The sequence below is a fragment of the Esox lucius genome, chromosome 20 (genome assembly GCF_011004845.1).
Source record: "Esox lucius isolate fEsoLuc1 chromosome 20, fEsoLuc1.pri, whole genome shotgun sequence".
Lineage (NCBI taxonomy): Eukaryota > Metazoa > Chordata > Actinopteri > Esociformes > Esocidae > Esox > Esox lucius.
In genome coordinates, this window is record NC_047588.1 from 43,346,941 (window position 1) to 43,362,825 (window position 15,885).

Here is a 15,885-nt window from a genome sequence, read left to right on the forward strand (position 1 = left end):
ATCTCCACAATATCAACAATACTGCAAAAACACCTTGATATTCTGATCTGTTTTTTATTTCATATCACAGGATGCACATCAGGAGATGAGAAGGCATGGGAACCACCCTGAAGATAGGTTAGTGTGTTTACTATGGTACATGGTGCCCTGAGTCACGGTTACTCCCTCTGACCGCTGAGTCACGGTTACTCCCTCTGACCGCTGAGTCACGGTTACTCCCTCTGACCGCTGAGTCACAGTTACTCCCTCTGACCGCTGAGTTACAGTTACTCCCTCTGACCGCTGAGTCACAGTTGGTGTCTCTGACCGCTGAGTCACAGTTAGTCCCTCTGACCGCTGAGTCACAGTTGGTGTCTCTGACCGCTGAGTCACAGTTAGTCCCTCTGACCGCTGAGTCACAGTTAGTCCCTCTGACCGCTGAGTCACAGTTGGTGTCTCTGACCGCTGAGTCACAGTTGGTGTCTCTGACCGCTGAGTCACAGTTGGTGTCTCTGACCCTTAAGTCCAAGTTGGTCTCTCTGACTACTTGAGACAGGGTTGGTCTCTTTAAGCGCCTGAGTCACAATTGTGCTGTGTTTCCACTGGTGCTTTACCCCGGTACCAGGGCTACACTGGGGATTTATGCTAATGTTGGCTCCAGACTTCCCTGTTTCCACCATATGTTTGGTACCAAGGACTCAAGGAGGGTTTCAGGTGGGGAGGGAAAACCAATGCAATTTGGTTTTCCGGTTAAGAAAAATAAAAGGCGATATTTTTCTGTTAGTAAAATAGACAATAACGCCATGCTCAGTTTGTTTACAATACAGTGTTTGAACTTTAGTAATAAAACAAATGTCTTCCTCAAACTCCTGCAAGCGACTCTTTCTCCACCTACACTCGTGACAATGCAGCTAAACAAGTTTAATAAGTATTTGGTCAAAACTATCTACCTTTAATAGAAGGATTTGGGAGGTAATTTTGCATTGTTTTAGGTTCTGCAGGCTACGTCTTGGTCTCAGCACTTCGTTTTTCTATTGAGTCAATGGTATCGTACCACATTTGGTCGTTCCAACTCTTTCTGCTCTGAGTTTTGCTGCCCTGTACTGTTGCTTCATTTTCTTTCTTTATTTTATCAGGGATCTGTTTGTTAGATCGGATGAAAACCATTATGAGATGCCTAAACTACACGATGCACATTGCCATTTGAAAAGAGTCCTAAAGTCCGAGGCTTGGCACCAAGTGGGAGCCGGGCTACTCAGCCATGGCCTATAGCCGACTGGCCCTGGTCCGTGTCAGTGGAAACAGAAAAGTAATCTGGACTTCAGGGTGAAACACCAGTGTTTGGCACCAGTGGAAACGTGTTAATTAGTCTCCCTGACACCTGAGTTCTGGGCTCGTCTTTCTTACCTCTTAGAAATCTTTGAAGGATACACTGAAGGAGAACACTTGACATATTGTAAGTTTTCATTATAGTATGTTGCTTTTAAAATTTGGTGAAATGAAAAGCACTGAAGGATAAATAATTATTTACAGGGGGGACTGTGAGATGGCAAGTGAAGAGAAACCTTGGGCCATACAGGTCGGAGAGAGGTCCTGCTCTCTGAAGACAGCATCAGTGGATTCCACCTGGAAAAGCAGCAAGCTATCACACATTAATTACTATGGAGGTCACCTGGGGGGGGGGCAGGTGGAACGGACACGTGAGTTGACTCCTGTCTTTCTCCTCACTATGAGAGAAAAATAAAGACAATCACGCAGGTGAGGACATTGATCCTCACTTAGGCAATAACTTTATCTGACATGGGGTTAAATATGAGATAAGATTTAGACTTACAGTTAGAGATTCAGTAAAACTTGGGTATTAAGGGTTAGGTTAGGTTATGATTAGGAATGAAGGTTAGGTTATTGAAGTTAAGGTTAGGGTATGATTAGGAATGAAGGTTAGGTTATTGAAGTTAAGATTAGGGTATGGATAGGATAAGTTTTCAGTTAGGTATTTGATATTCACCGGTCCTCACTTTAATAGAACATGTGTGGGTGTGCAAATGAGTGTTTTAGTATTTTAGTTTTTCTTTGTTTCCTCTGTCAATGAAAGGAGGCGGAGCTGACCCACGCCTTAAGAAGCACCAGGGAGACCACGCCTTCGTAGACGCCAGCTTCTCCGGGCCTCATCTCCCTCCCCTTGTCCTGGGCCCCCTGGTCAGCCTGCTGCAAGACAAACCAAGCCAGAAACCAGGCAGCCCAGGAAGGCCGGTGGAGAGCCTGCCACCAATAAAAAGTGTTGAGGTCAGCTCACAGGCTCCCACCCAGCCTCGGTTTGAGCGGCTGATCCAAACCTATCCTGCCCATCCAGCCGAGATCTACTTAGCAGCTGAGTTCCTGCCAGACAGGGGCCATCCAGAAAGGGGCCATCCAGACAGGGGCCATCCAGACAGGGGCCATCCAGACAGGGGCCATCCAGACAGGGGCCATCCAGGGGTCAATCCAGACAGAAGCCATCTAGAGAAGCCAGAACCTGGGAGGCTGCTGCTGTCATTTCTGCTACCCCCTGGACATACGGAGGAAGACAAGCAGAGTCCCTGTGGTATATCTAACTCTCTCAATCTTTCCCAATCTCTCTCACTTTCCTAGTATATTCTTATTTATATAATTATTCATTTCAGCAAGAAGAGGAGCACGAGGAGGATTAGCCAAAAGAGGAGTGGCAGAAAGAAGGGGAGGAGCAGGACAAGAAGATCTACCTGAGGAAGGCATCAAGCAGACAGGACTTGAGGAGGACAGAGACGGGCTCTTCATACTAGAACCTGACCAAGGTATTTTATATAACTAAAATAAAACACTAATAATTATTCAGATTCCAATGGCAGATGGATATTTTTTGCAACCCCAGATAATGTGACTTGTTAGTGGTCATTTTAGGATTTTATTAGAATTACACAAAACACCAGACAACTGCACAGCTCAGTGGTAAAGTCATTGCCTGGCAGTTACCTGGCTCATTTGGAGACCAGGGCTACAATCTTGCTCTTGGATTAGCCCAGGGTCCAGAATGTAGTGTTGCAATGGGCCAGTATCATCTTGGTTGAGGGGTTAGTAATTGACATATGAGCTCAATCGAGGAAGAAGGCCAGAGGGGCGATCATTCCTGCATATAAGGATTATGGTCTATACTTGGTTGAGTGAGCAGTGAATAAGAACCTGAATGGTTCGATTCTGCAGGGAGTTGTTGCAATGAAGAAGGGCCTTAAACATGTAAACGAAGTGACTTCCCTGCCTTTCTGCTAGTGCTTGATTGAACATGATCGTGCGACCCGCCAGTCTTCTCCATTTGTGAAAAGCTAGCATTGTTACCACAACTTGTGTTGTTGACCTAAGGTCTGGCAATGTGCAACACGATCTGTAAAGGCATTCTAGGTGTATCGGTCTTCTATTCGTAATTCCCTTTCTCTCCTCCGCATCCTTCAGAGCATGCTGTTCCGCTGGGGGTGATAGCCCCCCTTGTCGGCCGGCTGAGAGGCCCCGGTAAACAGAGCTCCATGGCCGTCTACAGGGACAGACCTGAACTCCATGCCCAGTGGGACCATTCCGATTCGGGCAGGGCTGTGGTTAGAGGAAGCCTACCCCTAGAGCTCAGAGGTCTGTATCTTTCATTAAGTAAATGTTTTGTATGTTAACATTATCAGTTGGGGAAACCAACATTTATACCAAATGGTGCCCTATTCATTAGAGTCCACTGCTTTTTGACAGAATCCTGTGGGCCTAATTTCCCAAGTCATACACTGTAAAGGGTTCTTCACACAGCCTCTGTAGGTTTTTAGACTGGCAGCAGTCATACACTGTAAAGGGATTTTCAGACTCTGTGTGTTTTTAGACTGGCAGCAGCGGACAGGCAAAGCACTCGGCACCTTGATCATGGGTCCTGATGGTGAGGTGATGCAGATGTCCCTGTGGGACCCAGCCAACGTGGCCGACGTTGAGGCTACTGGGCTGGACCAGGCCTCAACAGACCACGGTAATACATCTGGGAATCTGGGACCATCAGGTCTTTGACCGAGAGGTCTGAAAGGGAATCTGGGGCCATCAGGTCTTTAACAGGGAGGTCTGAAAGGGAATCTGGGGACATCAGGTCTTTGACAGTTACCTCTGTGGGGGCAACATCCAACTAGCAGTAAATTCAAGGTCAGCTAAATGTTAAGAGGACATAGATTTGAAAACATTTACATTACATACGCATTTTAGTCATTTTGCAGACGGTCATCCAGAGCAACCTACTGTAAGTGTATACATAGCCAGGTGAACACATCCACACAGTTTCATACTGAATGCATTCTAATCAATTAATTAGTTATCTGCAAAACTCCTTGCTGAAATGAAGACCGTACAAATAAACATAAGCAATGTTGAAAAAAAGACAGAAGGCCTTCAGGTGAGTATTCAGAACTTTTCTGAAGATGGGCAGATATTCTAATATTCTAAACTCCAGGGGAATCTGGTTCTACCACTGAGGTGCCAGGAAAGAGGAGAGTTTAGACTGTGTGGATCAGAAACTGCCCCAAAGAACTCAGAGGTGGCAGATAGGAGATTCAACTAGAAGCTTGTGTAGAGGGCCGAGAAATGGGGTGATATTGGGGAACTTGGGAAGGTTGAACACTAGGCAGGCTGCTGCATTCTGAATATGTTGCAGGGGTTTGGTTGAATACCCTGGGAGCCATAATCCAGATGTGAGATGACAAGTACCTGTGCTGCTTCCTGAGTAAGATAATGTTGTACTTGTTGTAATAATGTTGTAATCTTGTAGAGCATGAAGAATAGCAGCTCAGTCTGGTCAAGGTTAAGCAAGATTGGTGGGCAGACATCCAAGCGGAGATATCAGCCAGGTACACCAAGATACGTGTTACCACCTGGATGTCAGAAGTAGGGAAGGAGAGAAAAGGCAGATGTCATCAACCTTCTTTTATGAAAGTGGATAAGGTCATCAGCAGAGAGAGGAGATGGTGGGGGAGGAGGTGGAGGGTTAAGGAGTGAGGATTTAGGAGATGGGAGAGATGATCAGATCAAGTGCCTTTTTGGCTTTGTTGAGTAGCAGTAGTCTGGGAAGGGGTGAGTTCAAAAGAGCAAAGGTGTGGAAAACACAAGCGGTAATAAATGACTCAAACCCAGATGTTGGAAGGTTGAAGTCATCCAATAATATGACTGCTGAGCCACCATTTGGGAATGAACTGATCAGCATGTCAAGATCTCTGAGGACGTCACCAAGAGCACCTAGTGGACGATACATGACCTCAATATTGAACTTGAATGTAAAGGTCACACTGACAGCATGGCATTCAGTAGAGGAAATGGGTAGGAGAGCAAGAACGAAGACAGAAATCTCTAATTTGAAGAAACTAGTATCCATCTGGCACCAACAGGGCAACTAGACACTCTTGAACTACAGGAAAACACACAGTCCATGGAAGAGCAGCTGGAGGAACAGTATTTTCATGGGTAATCCATGTCTCAGTCAGGAAAAGAAAGTTAAGATCCTGGAGGGCAGCATAGGCAGAGATCAGGGGGGCTGTAGAAAGGTGGACAGGGTTGGGAAATGCACGTTTCACTGAGTGTACAGCTATATATTGTTTCCTTTGAACCCCATTAAGTAGAATCCTCAGTTGGACATCCCAAAACAACCATTCAAAACAGTATCAGGATGAAATGTGCAATCCGTTAATACGTACAACCACTGTTTTCTGTACTCTGGTGACCTGCGTGTGACCTGCGTGTGACCTGCATGTGACCTGCGTGTGACCTGCATGTGACCTGCATGTGACCTGTGTGTGACCTGCATGTGACCTGCGTGTGACCTGCGTGTGACCTGCATGTGACCTGCATGTGACCTGTGTGTAACCAGCACTGAAGGGCCTGACCACAGAGGGGAAGGGACCCTGGGTCGAACTGATGCAAACCAAGCCTACGACCACAGGTTAGTTCCTTACCCAAAGCACTAAACCTTAACCCAACCATAACCCTAGACCTAACTCTTGCCTTTATAGTTCCTAACCGTAGACCTAACTCAAGCCTTGTTAATCTTAACCATAGACCTAAATCTAACCTTTATAATCCTAACCCTAGGCCTAAATCTAGCCTTTCTAATCCTAACCCTAGACCTAACTAACATTTATAATCCTAACCCTAGACCTAAGTCTAAAAATCCTAAATCTAAACCCTAGCCATAACCTTAAATCAAAGCCTTAATCCTAGCCGTAGTCCTAGATTCCTAGACCTTCATCTAAACCCTAACTCTAGCCTCAGTCCTACAATCCTACACCTAGATCTAAGCCCTAATTCTAGTCTTACTTCTTGAATCTTAACCCAAGATCTAAACCCTAACCTTACTTCTAGATTCCTCAGCCTAACCTTAGAGTCAAGTGTACACAATTGAGGACTCATCTAATTTGCCCCCCTAGTGCCAGCCAAGGACAAAGCCCAGAGCTCATCATAGATGTTAGAGGAACGTTTCTTCAGATGCTTCACTAATCCCTGTCATTTCTAGGCCAAAATGCAATCAAATGTTATTTTATATTTGTTGAGTATTTCACAATGAAGAAGAATTTACCTCATCTGAACTGGATTACTGGAAGACATCCTAATCCATTACATCATTATCAGGCTGTGTTCAGTAACCTCCCGTTTCCTCCTCCCCCATTATCAGGCTGTGTTAAGGAACCTCCCGTTTCCTCCTCCCCCATTATCAGGCTGTGTTAAGGAACCTCCCGTTTCCTCCTCCCCCATTATCAGGCTGTGTTCAGTAACCTCCCGTTTCCTCCTCCCCCATTATCAGGCTGTGTTCAGTAACCTCCCGTTTCCTCCTCCCCCATTATCAGGCTGTGTTCAGTAACCTCCCGTTTCCTCCTCCCCCATTATCAGGCTGTGTTCAGGATCCTCACGTTTCCTACTCCATGATTACCAGGCTGTGTTCAGTAACCTCACGTTTCCGCCTCCACCATTTGAACACCAGGCTGTGTTCAGTAACTTCACCTAGCTATCACACGTTTTTGCATGTATATGTATATGCTAACACACACATTCCCCGCCCTCCACACACAGCTTTTCACCTGGCATGCTTAAACTCCCCCAACCTCCTGCTACTTCCTCACATCTAGATGTGTTTGGTTGTAGTGAGGCTAGCACTTTATTCCCTGTGTAGGGCACTACGGTCCATAGGGTCGAGTCAAAAGGAGTGCACTATATATCGGGAATAGGGTGCTATTCGGAACACATTGTCGAGAGGAAACCCTGGTCCCTAAACCCTAATCCCTGATTCTTGGTCCCTTACCCCTACTCCTTGGTCCCTAAACCCTTCGCCCTGGTCCCTAAACCCTTCGCCCTGGTCCCTAAACCCTTCGCCCTGGTCCTGAAACCCTTCGCCCTGGTCCCTAAACCCTTCGCCCTGGTCCCTAAACCCTTCGCCCTGGTCCCTAAACCCTTCGCCCTGGTCCTGAAACCCTTCGCCCTGGTCCCTAAACCCTTCGCCCTGGTCCTGAAACCCTAACCAGAGCTTTGTTACGTTATTTAGGTCACACAATATAGTGTAGCGTGTTCTTTGTCCGTATGAACGTAGAGACAGACTCGTCCTGCTCAGTTTGAAATCACCCTTATTAATCACTGCGTCCCTGTTGAACGTCAACACCACTCAAAGCCTGTTGAGAGACCTGCAGACCCAGAGGCAGAAACACATCCCTGCCAATGGTTACATAGTCCTTACTTAGTAGGACCAACTACAGTGCTGACCCTGGGCCTGCCAAAGACAGATTACCGTGACCAAAGGCAAAGCAGATCTAATTTCTTTTTACATTCATCCCAGAATGTATTTCAGGGGAAACACAACCTACTGACAGTTCCTGAATGGAACGCATTGAGCAGTGAGAAGCAAAAAGTACAAAAGGAAAATTACAGTAGATAACAAAAGGACTCTAGAGATCACTGCCTTGGTCCTGGAACCTCTGTTTCCTGTAACGCTGGTTAAATGAATCACTGTGTATAAAACCGAGAGAGCAAGCTGTTTATAACTGGTATGTTCATCTCAGCTGTTGATGCTAGTGAAATAGAAACTAACTCTCTTGGATACCATTTCAGTGTACATGGTTTGGAAAATGAAGAGGTGCTCTTTTTTAGCCATTACAAGGGATTTGTGTTATGTGAGGGGGGGAGGATCAGAGGGGTGGAGGAGAAGGCTGTGTGGGGGAGGATCAGAGGGGTGGAGGAGAAGGCTGTGTGGGGGAGCAGAGGGGTGGAGGAGAAGGCTGTGTGGGGGAGCAGAGGGGTGGAGGAGAAGGCTGTGTGGGGGAGCAGAGGGGTGGAGGAGAAGGATGTGGGGGGAGCAGAGGGGTGGAGGAGAAGGCTGTGTGGGGGAGCAGAGGGGTGGAGGAGAAGGCTGTGTGGGGGAGCTGAGGGGTGGAGGAGAAGACTGTGTGGGGGAGCAGAGGGTGGAGGAGAAGGCTGTGTGGGGGAGCAGAGGGGTGGAGGAGAAGGCTGTGTGGGGGAGCAGAGGGGTGGAGGAGAAGGCTGTGTGGGGGAGCAGAGGGGTGGAGGAGAAGGCTGTGTGGGGGAGCAGAGGGGTGGAGGAGAAGGCTGTGTGGGGAGCAGAGGGGTGGAGGAGAAGGCTGTGTGGTGGAGCAGAGGGGTGGAGGAGAAGGATGTGGGGGTGAGCAGAGGGGTGGAGGAGAAGGCTGTGTTTGGGAGCAGAGGGGTGGAGGAGAAGGCTGTGTGGGGGAGCTGAGGGGTGGAGGAGAAGACTGTGTGGGGGAGCAGAGGGTGGAGGAGAAGGCTGTGTGGGGGAGCAGAGGGGTGGAGGAGAAGGCTGTGTGGGGGAGCAGAGGGGTGGAGGAGAAGGCTGTGTGGGGGAGCAGAGGGGTGGAGGAGAAGGCTGTGTGGGGGAGCAGAGGGTGGAGGAGAAGGCTGTGTGGGGTAGCAGAGGGGTGGAGGAGAAGGCTGTGTGGGGGAGCAGAGGGGTGGAGGAGAAGGCTGTGTGGGGGAGCAGAGGGGTGGAGGAGAAGGCTGTGTGGTGGAGCAGAGGGGTGGAGGAGAAGGATGTGGGGGGGGAGCAGAGGGGTGGAGGAGAAGGCTGTGTGGGGGAGCAGAAGGGTGGAGGAGAAGGCTGTGTGGTGGAGCAGAGGGGTGGAGGAGAAGGCTGTGTGGGGGAGCAGAGGGGTGGAGGAGAAGGCTGTGTGGTGGAGCAGAGGGGTGGAGGAGAAGGCTGTGTAGGGGAGCAGAGGGGTGGAGGAGAAGGCTGTGTGGGGGAGCAGAGGGGTGGAGGGTGTGCGTCCCTGGGATCTGAAAGAGGGTTCTTAAGTGTGAACGATTGCAGGTTGACAAACGGAGGTTGCAGGCTGAGTGAGGCTGAGGGAGGCTGAGGGAGACTGAGTGAGGTTGAGGGAGGCTGAGGGAGGCTGAGTGAGGCGGAGTGAGGCTGAGTGAGGCGGAGTGAGGCTGAGGGAGGCTGAGGGAGGCTGAGTGAGGCTGAGGGAGGCTGAGTGAGGCGGAGTGAGGCTGAGTGAGGCTGAGTGAGGTGGAGTGAGGCTGAGTGAGGCTGAGGGAGACGTGGAGCTGCTAGGCCAGGTGGGTTTTGGGGGAGGGATCCAGGTTTGTGACCACATACCCCTCCCAGCAGAGCTAGCGTTCCAGGCACACACTTCCTTAAGAATGTGGAGCGAAGTGCAGCAGCCCATCCCTCCAGAGACCTGGGTGACCGGTGCAGAACCAGAACCAGAGCCTGGAAGCCAAAGGAGAGACTGGGGTTAGGGTTCCTCCTCCTCTCCCTCCCTGTCTTCCACACACACCTCCTCTCCCCCCCTGTCTTCCACACACACCTCCTCTCCCCCCCTGTCTTCCACACACACCTCCTCTCCCTCCCTGTCTTCCACACACACCTCCTCTCCCTCCCTGTCTTCCACACACACCTCCTCTCCCTCCTCCTTCACTTCAAACTGGCCTGTAACCCATTAAAACAGACATTCTGGCCAGAAAATAAACGTTCCCTCCCACCACCTCTCCCTCCCTCCCCTGGAGGGAACATAAAAGTATAAGAAGTGCACTGGGCAACATCCCAAACAGTACCGCTTTCCAAATTTAGTATAGTGCACTACACCACATTCCCTATTTAGTATAGTGCACTACACCACATTCCCTATTTAGTATAGTGCACTACACCACATTCCCTATTTAGTATAGTGCACTACACCACATTCCCTATTTAGTATAGTGCACTACACCACATTCCCTATTTAGTATAGTGCACTACACCACATTCCCTATTTAATATAGTGCACTACACCACATTCCCTATTTAGTATAGTGCACTACACCACATTCCCTATTTAGTATAGTGCACTACACCACATTCCCTATTTAGTATAGTGCACTACACCACATTCCCTATTTAGTATAGTGCACTACACCACATTCCCTATTTAGTATAGTGTACTACACCACATTCCCTATTTAATATAGTGCACACCACCACATGAGGTTGCCTGGAGTGAGGTTTGTGTCCAATCTGACACACACACACACATACACACTAGACTGACTGATACAGTACACTGCTACTAAAAATACTGGATGAAAGATGTGTTGAGGTTGTTGGAGTCATGGTTTCTAAGGCTTGAAGCCACAAGTATCGCTTATCATCTATTCATTCTCTGTCACGTTTGTACATTTGGCTCTTCTTCCAAGGCAGAGAAAAGACGGTTTTCAGTTGCACACTTTGAATGTTTTGTTTGGTAGTAGTAGAATGCGTAGAATGGTAGAGTGCAAAAACTGTTTGGATGTCTGTCTCGTCAGGTTCACATAATCAAGGCCAATCTTGTCACAGTGATCTGATCTGCCGGACGCCTCGTCTGTTCTGGTTGAATAGTTCCCTATGTTTGCAGATGTATTGAGAGCACCGCTTGGTGGAAAAACAGAGGAACTGCGAAGGGCTGCTACCATTACTTGTCTGTTTGTTGTTGGTGTAAATTCCCATCTACAGTATCAATGGTCCTGGTGGAAACTGTGTAAGGGCTCAGTAGTTAATAGGAATTAGGCCATAGAAATATAATAGGCTGCATGTTAACGGGGAGATTGTTGTGACCAACACCCGGGCCTCTGGCACATTGTTCTCAGGACCCAAGTGACAGTTGTGTATTTCCTGGGAACTGCCTGGAGTGCCAGATCAACTTACACAATGGCTGAATTCTGATAGGCCAAAGGAGAATGATTCCTCGTTGCTTGCTCCGGTGATTTACAGACTGGGAGGTGATGGACCTTGTACATCATTCAAGTAAACAATAGATGGAGCACAAGTTTTTCCAAGCAGGGCAATTAGCAGTAATTTAAGCCAGGTTGTTGCTGAAAAAAAGAATGTTGTCTCAGTCAATTTGACTGGTGAAAAACGTATATGAATAGAACCAAATTGCCTCCATTTCCTCAGCTTGTCATAAGAAAAGCCACTATGGAAAAGTCAGTGATCCTGGTGCATTGTGGGCAATTTCAGCAAGACCATTTCATGGAGACTATCTGCAAGGGATGGCGGAGACCATAGGAACGCAGACTGTAAGAGACGAGGACCAAAACAGACTTCACCTGTGATAGTTGAGAAGCAGAACAGACTTCACCTGTGATAGTTGAGAACCAGAACAGACTTCACCTGTGATAGTTGAGAAGCAGAACAGACTTCACCTGTGATAGTTGAGAAGCAGAACAGACTTCACCTGTGATAGTTGAGAAGCAGAACAGACTTCACCTGTGATAGTTGAGAAGCAGAACAGACTTCACCTGTGATAGTTGAGAAGCAGAACAGACGTCACCTGTGATAGTTGAGAACCAGAACAGACGTCACCTGTGATAGTTGAGAAGCAGAACAGACTTCACCTGTGATAGTTGAGAAGCAGAACAGACTTCACCTGTGATAGTTGAGAAGCAAAACAGACTTCACCTGTAACAGAAGAGAAGCCAAATGGACTTCACCTGTTAGTTTCAAGGTTCACAGTGTCATCCTGCACAATGAAAGTCTTGTGACATGGCACCCGACAACTACCTAGTGAGAATTAAGAATAAATATATTTAAGTACAAATATAGATAAACAAAAATGTAATCAATAATATACATAACACTGTACATAGCAGCAGTTTAAAAAGTGTTCTGTAAACTAGCAGCAATATTGGTAGTAGTATTCAATATAGTACAGTGGGGAGAACAAGTATTTGATACGCTGCCGATTTTACAGGTTTTCCCACTTACAAAGCATGTAGAGGTCTGTAATTTTTATCATAGGTACTCACATTATAGGTCACATTAAAGGTGGAAAAAGTTCTGACATGATTTCTTTGTCTCATTGTTTTACATCACAAAAACCTGCCATTTTATCAGGGGTGTTTAGACTTTATATCCACTGTCTCATGTGTAGTTTAGTTTGGAAAGTATAGTTTTAAGGGAATGTACAGTAGGGAGGACACGTATTTGATACGCTGCTGATTTTGCAGGTTTTCCCACTTACAAAGCATGTAGAAGTCTGTAGTTTTTATCATAGGTATTCTTCAGCTGTGAATGATGGAATCTAAAACAAAAATCCAGAAAATGACATTGTATGATTTTTCAGTAATTAATTTGCATTTTATTGCATGACATAAGTATTTGATACATCAGAAAAGCAGAACTTAATATTTGGTACAGAAACCTTTGTTTGCAATTACAGAGATCATATGTTTCCTGTAGTTCTTGACCAGGTTTGCACACACTGCAGCAGGGATTTTGGCCCACTCCTCCATACAGACCTTCTCCAGATCCTTCAGGTTTCGGGGCTGACGCTGGGGAATATGGACTTTCAGCTCCCTTCAAAGACTTTCTATTGGGTTCAGGTCTGGAGACTGGCTAGGCCACTCCAGGAACTTGAGATGCTTCTTACGGAGCCACTCCTTAGTTGCCCTGGCTGTGTGTTTCGGGTCGTTGTCATGCTGGAAGACCCAGCCACGACCCATCTTCAATGCTCTTACTGAGGGAAGGAGGTTGTTGGCCAAGATCTCGCAATACATGGCCCCATCCATCCTCCCCTCAATACAGTGCAGTCGTCCTGTCCCCTTTGCAGAAAAGCATCAAGTGCAGTCTTGGTCATCGACAACCTTGTTCGGGTTATAGATGAGGACCAGAGCAGATTTCACCTGTAATAGATTAGAACCAGAACCAGACTTCCCGATGCAGTGTTGTCTCTAGGGTAAAGGGTTGTGGTCTGACCAACTGTCTTTAAGGTCGAGGGGTTTTGGTCTGACAGACAGTCTCTAGTCTAGAGGGTTTTTAGTATGACTGAGTGTCTGTAGAGGGGTTTTGGTCTGACAGACTGTCTTTAGGGTAGAGGGGTTATGGTTTGACTGAGTGTCTGTAGAGGGGTTTTATTCTGACTGTCTCTAGGTTAGAGGGGTTTTGGTCTGACAGACTGTCTTTAGGGTAGAGGGGTTATGGTTTGACTGAGTGTCTGTAGAGGGGTTTTATTCTGACTGTCTCTAGGTTAGAGGGGTTTTGGTCTGACAGACAGTCTCTAGTCTAGAGGGTTTTTAGTATGACTGAGTGTCTGTAGAGGGGTTTTATTCTAACTGTCTCTAGGTTAGAGGGGTTTTGGTCTGACAGACAGTCTCTAGTCTAGAGGGTTTTTAGTTTGACTGAGTGTCTGTAGAGGGGTTTTATTCTGACTGTCTCTAGGTTAGAGGGGTTTTGGTCTGACAGACAGTCTCTAGTCTAGAGGGTTTTTAGTATGACTGAGTGTCTGTAGAGGGGTTTTATTCTGACTGTCTCTAGGTTAGAGGGGTTTTGGTCTGACAGACAGTCTCTAGTCTAGAGGGTTTTTAGTATGACTGAGTGTCTGTAGAGGGGTTTTATTCTGACTGTCTCTTGGTTAGAGGGGTTTTGGTCTGACAGACAGTCTCTAGTCTAGAGGGTTTTTAGTATGACTGAGTGTCTGTAGAGGGGTTTTATTCTGACTGTCTCTAGGTTAGAGGGGTTTTGGTCTGACAGACAGTCTTTAGGGTAGAGGGGTTATGGTTTGACTGAGTGTCTGTAGAGGGGTTTTATTCTAACTGTCTCTAGGTTAGAGGGGTTTTGGTATGACAGACAGTCTCTAGTCTAGAGGGTTTTTAGTTTGACTGAGTGTCTGTAGAGGGGTTTTATTCTGACTGTCTCTAGGTTAGAGGGGTTTTGGTCTGACAGACAGTCTCTAGTCTAGAGGGTTTTTAGTATGACTGAGTGTCTGTAGAGGGGTTTTATTCTGACTGTCTCTAGGTTAGAGGGGTTTTGGTATGACAGACTGTCTTTAGGGTAGAGGGGTTTTGGTTTGAGTGACTGTTTTTAGAGTAGAGGGGATTTAGTTTGACAGTCTCTATGGTAGAGGGGTTTTGGTCTGATTGTCTCTATGGCAGAGGGGTTTTGGTCTGATTGTCTCTATGGTAGAGGGGTTTTGGTCTGATTGTCTCTATGGCAGAGGGGTTTTGGTCTGATTGTCTCTATGGTAGAGGGATTTAGATCTGACAGACTCTAGAGGTAGTTTTTCTGTAATGGTGTGTTTCAGACATCAGTGATTAGGGTTCTGTTAGAGTCACAGGATGGTAAGAAAGATAGTCACGAGATATTCCAGAGATTCTGTCTCAGTCATGATTAAGGGTTTTGGACAGGTTAACCAATCATGTTCTAGGATTTAGGACTGGTAAGCCAATCATGTTCCAGTATTTGCTAATACCGATCTGAATAGGAAAGGTCATCAAGACAATTCTGTCGGAAATAATTCTGGTTTCTTGCTGGCACTGTCCCAAACTAAACCCTATCCCCATCCATTAACCCTAACTAACCTCTTGTGTCATCAAGGGTCAATGTAAACGAGGTATGAAATTATTATTTTTGTAAATGCAATCTTTTATTTTTTGTTTAGTTGTGGTCAGTTGTTCAAACTACAAACAAAAGCAATTGTTCTGTGTCTTTTTCTAGATGCTAACCATGGCTGTAGAGGTTTAGACAAACTAGTGAAATACAACAAGAGGTTTGGGGGGTCTTATGTTACAGATAAAAAAATATATATAATCCAACTATTATCCATTTCCAAATTCGATTGAGTATTTATTTTATTTCATTACTACAACACAGCTTGTATTAAATAATATAGTGTTATCCTGTCGGCTTATATTAAATAATATAGTGTTATCCTGTCGGCTTATATTAAATCATATAGTGTTATCCTGTCGGCTTATATTAAATCATATAGTGTTATCCTGTCAGCTTATATTAAATCATATAGTGTTATCCTGTCGGCTTATATTAAATTATATAGGGTTATCCTGTCGGTTCATATTAAATCATATAGTGTTATCCTGTCAGCTTATATTAAATCATATAGTGTTATCCTGTCAACTTATATTAAATAGTGTTATCCTGTCGGCTTTCATTCTTGTTCAAGGAGAGTCCAGTAAAGGATCTGGAGCCAACATGAAACTGACGGGTCTTGTCCAACGACTGGTGGGATCCCATCGACAAACCAACCCTCCAGAAGACAAGCAACTGGTAGGAGAGACAGACAGACAGACAGGAAAGACAGACAGACAGGGATCTGAGCACAACAACATACAGACAGGAGAGAGAGACAGACAGGGATCTGGGCACTACAACATACAGACAGGAGAGAGAGACAGACAGGGATCTGAGCACTACAACATACAGACAGGAGAGAGAGACAGACTGGGATCTGAGCACTACAACATACAGACAGGAGAGAGAGAGACAGGGATCTGGGCATTACAACATACAGACAGGAGAGAGAGACAGACAGGGATCTGGGCACTACAACATACAGACAGGAGAGAGAGACAGACTGGGATCTGGGCACTACAACATACAGACAGGAGAGAGAGACA

General features: G+C 46.4%; 1 protein-coding gene across 1 annotated transcript in view; it reads left to right on the forward strand.

The window, feature by feature from the left end:
* LOC105007019 (uncharacterized protein KIAA2012 homolog) overlaps positions 1-15,885 on the forward strand; it is a 36,205-nt gene that overhangs the window by 11,738 nt on the left and 8,582 nt on the right. Inside the window, exons 5-12 of the mRNA XM_029115485.2 lie at positions 71-117; positions 1,513-1,679; positions 2,075-2,563; positions 2,643-2,792; positions 3,445-3,615; positions 3,851-3,991; positions 5,870-5,941; positions 15,432-15,535. Coding sequence (XP_028971318.2) covers positions 71-117; positions 1,513-1,679; positions 2,075-2,563; positions 2,643-2,792; positions 3,445-3,615; positions 3,851-3,991; positions 5,870-5,941; positions 15,432-15,535 — 1,341 coding nt within the window. The remainder of the gene's footprint in view (positions 1-70; positions 118-1,512; positions 1,680-2,074; positions 2,564-2,642; positions 2,793-3,444; positions 3,616-3,850; positions 3,992-5,869; positions 5,942-15,431; positions 15,536-15,885) is intronic.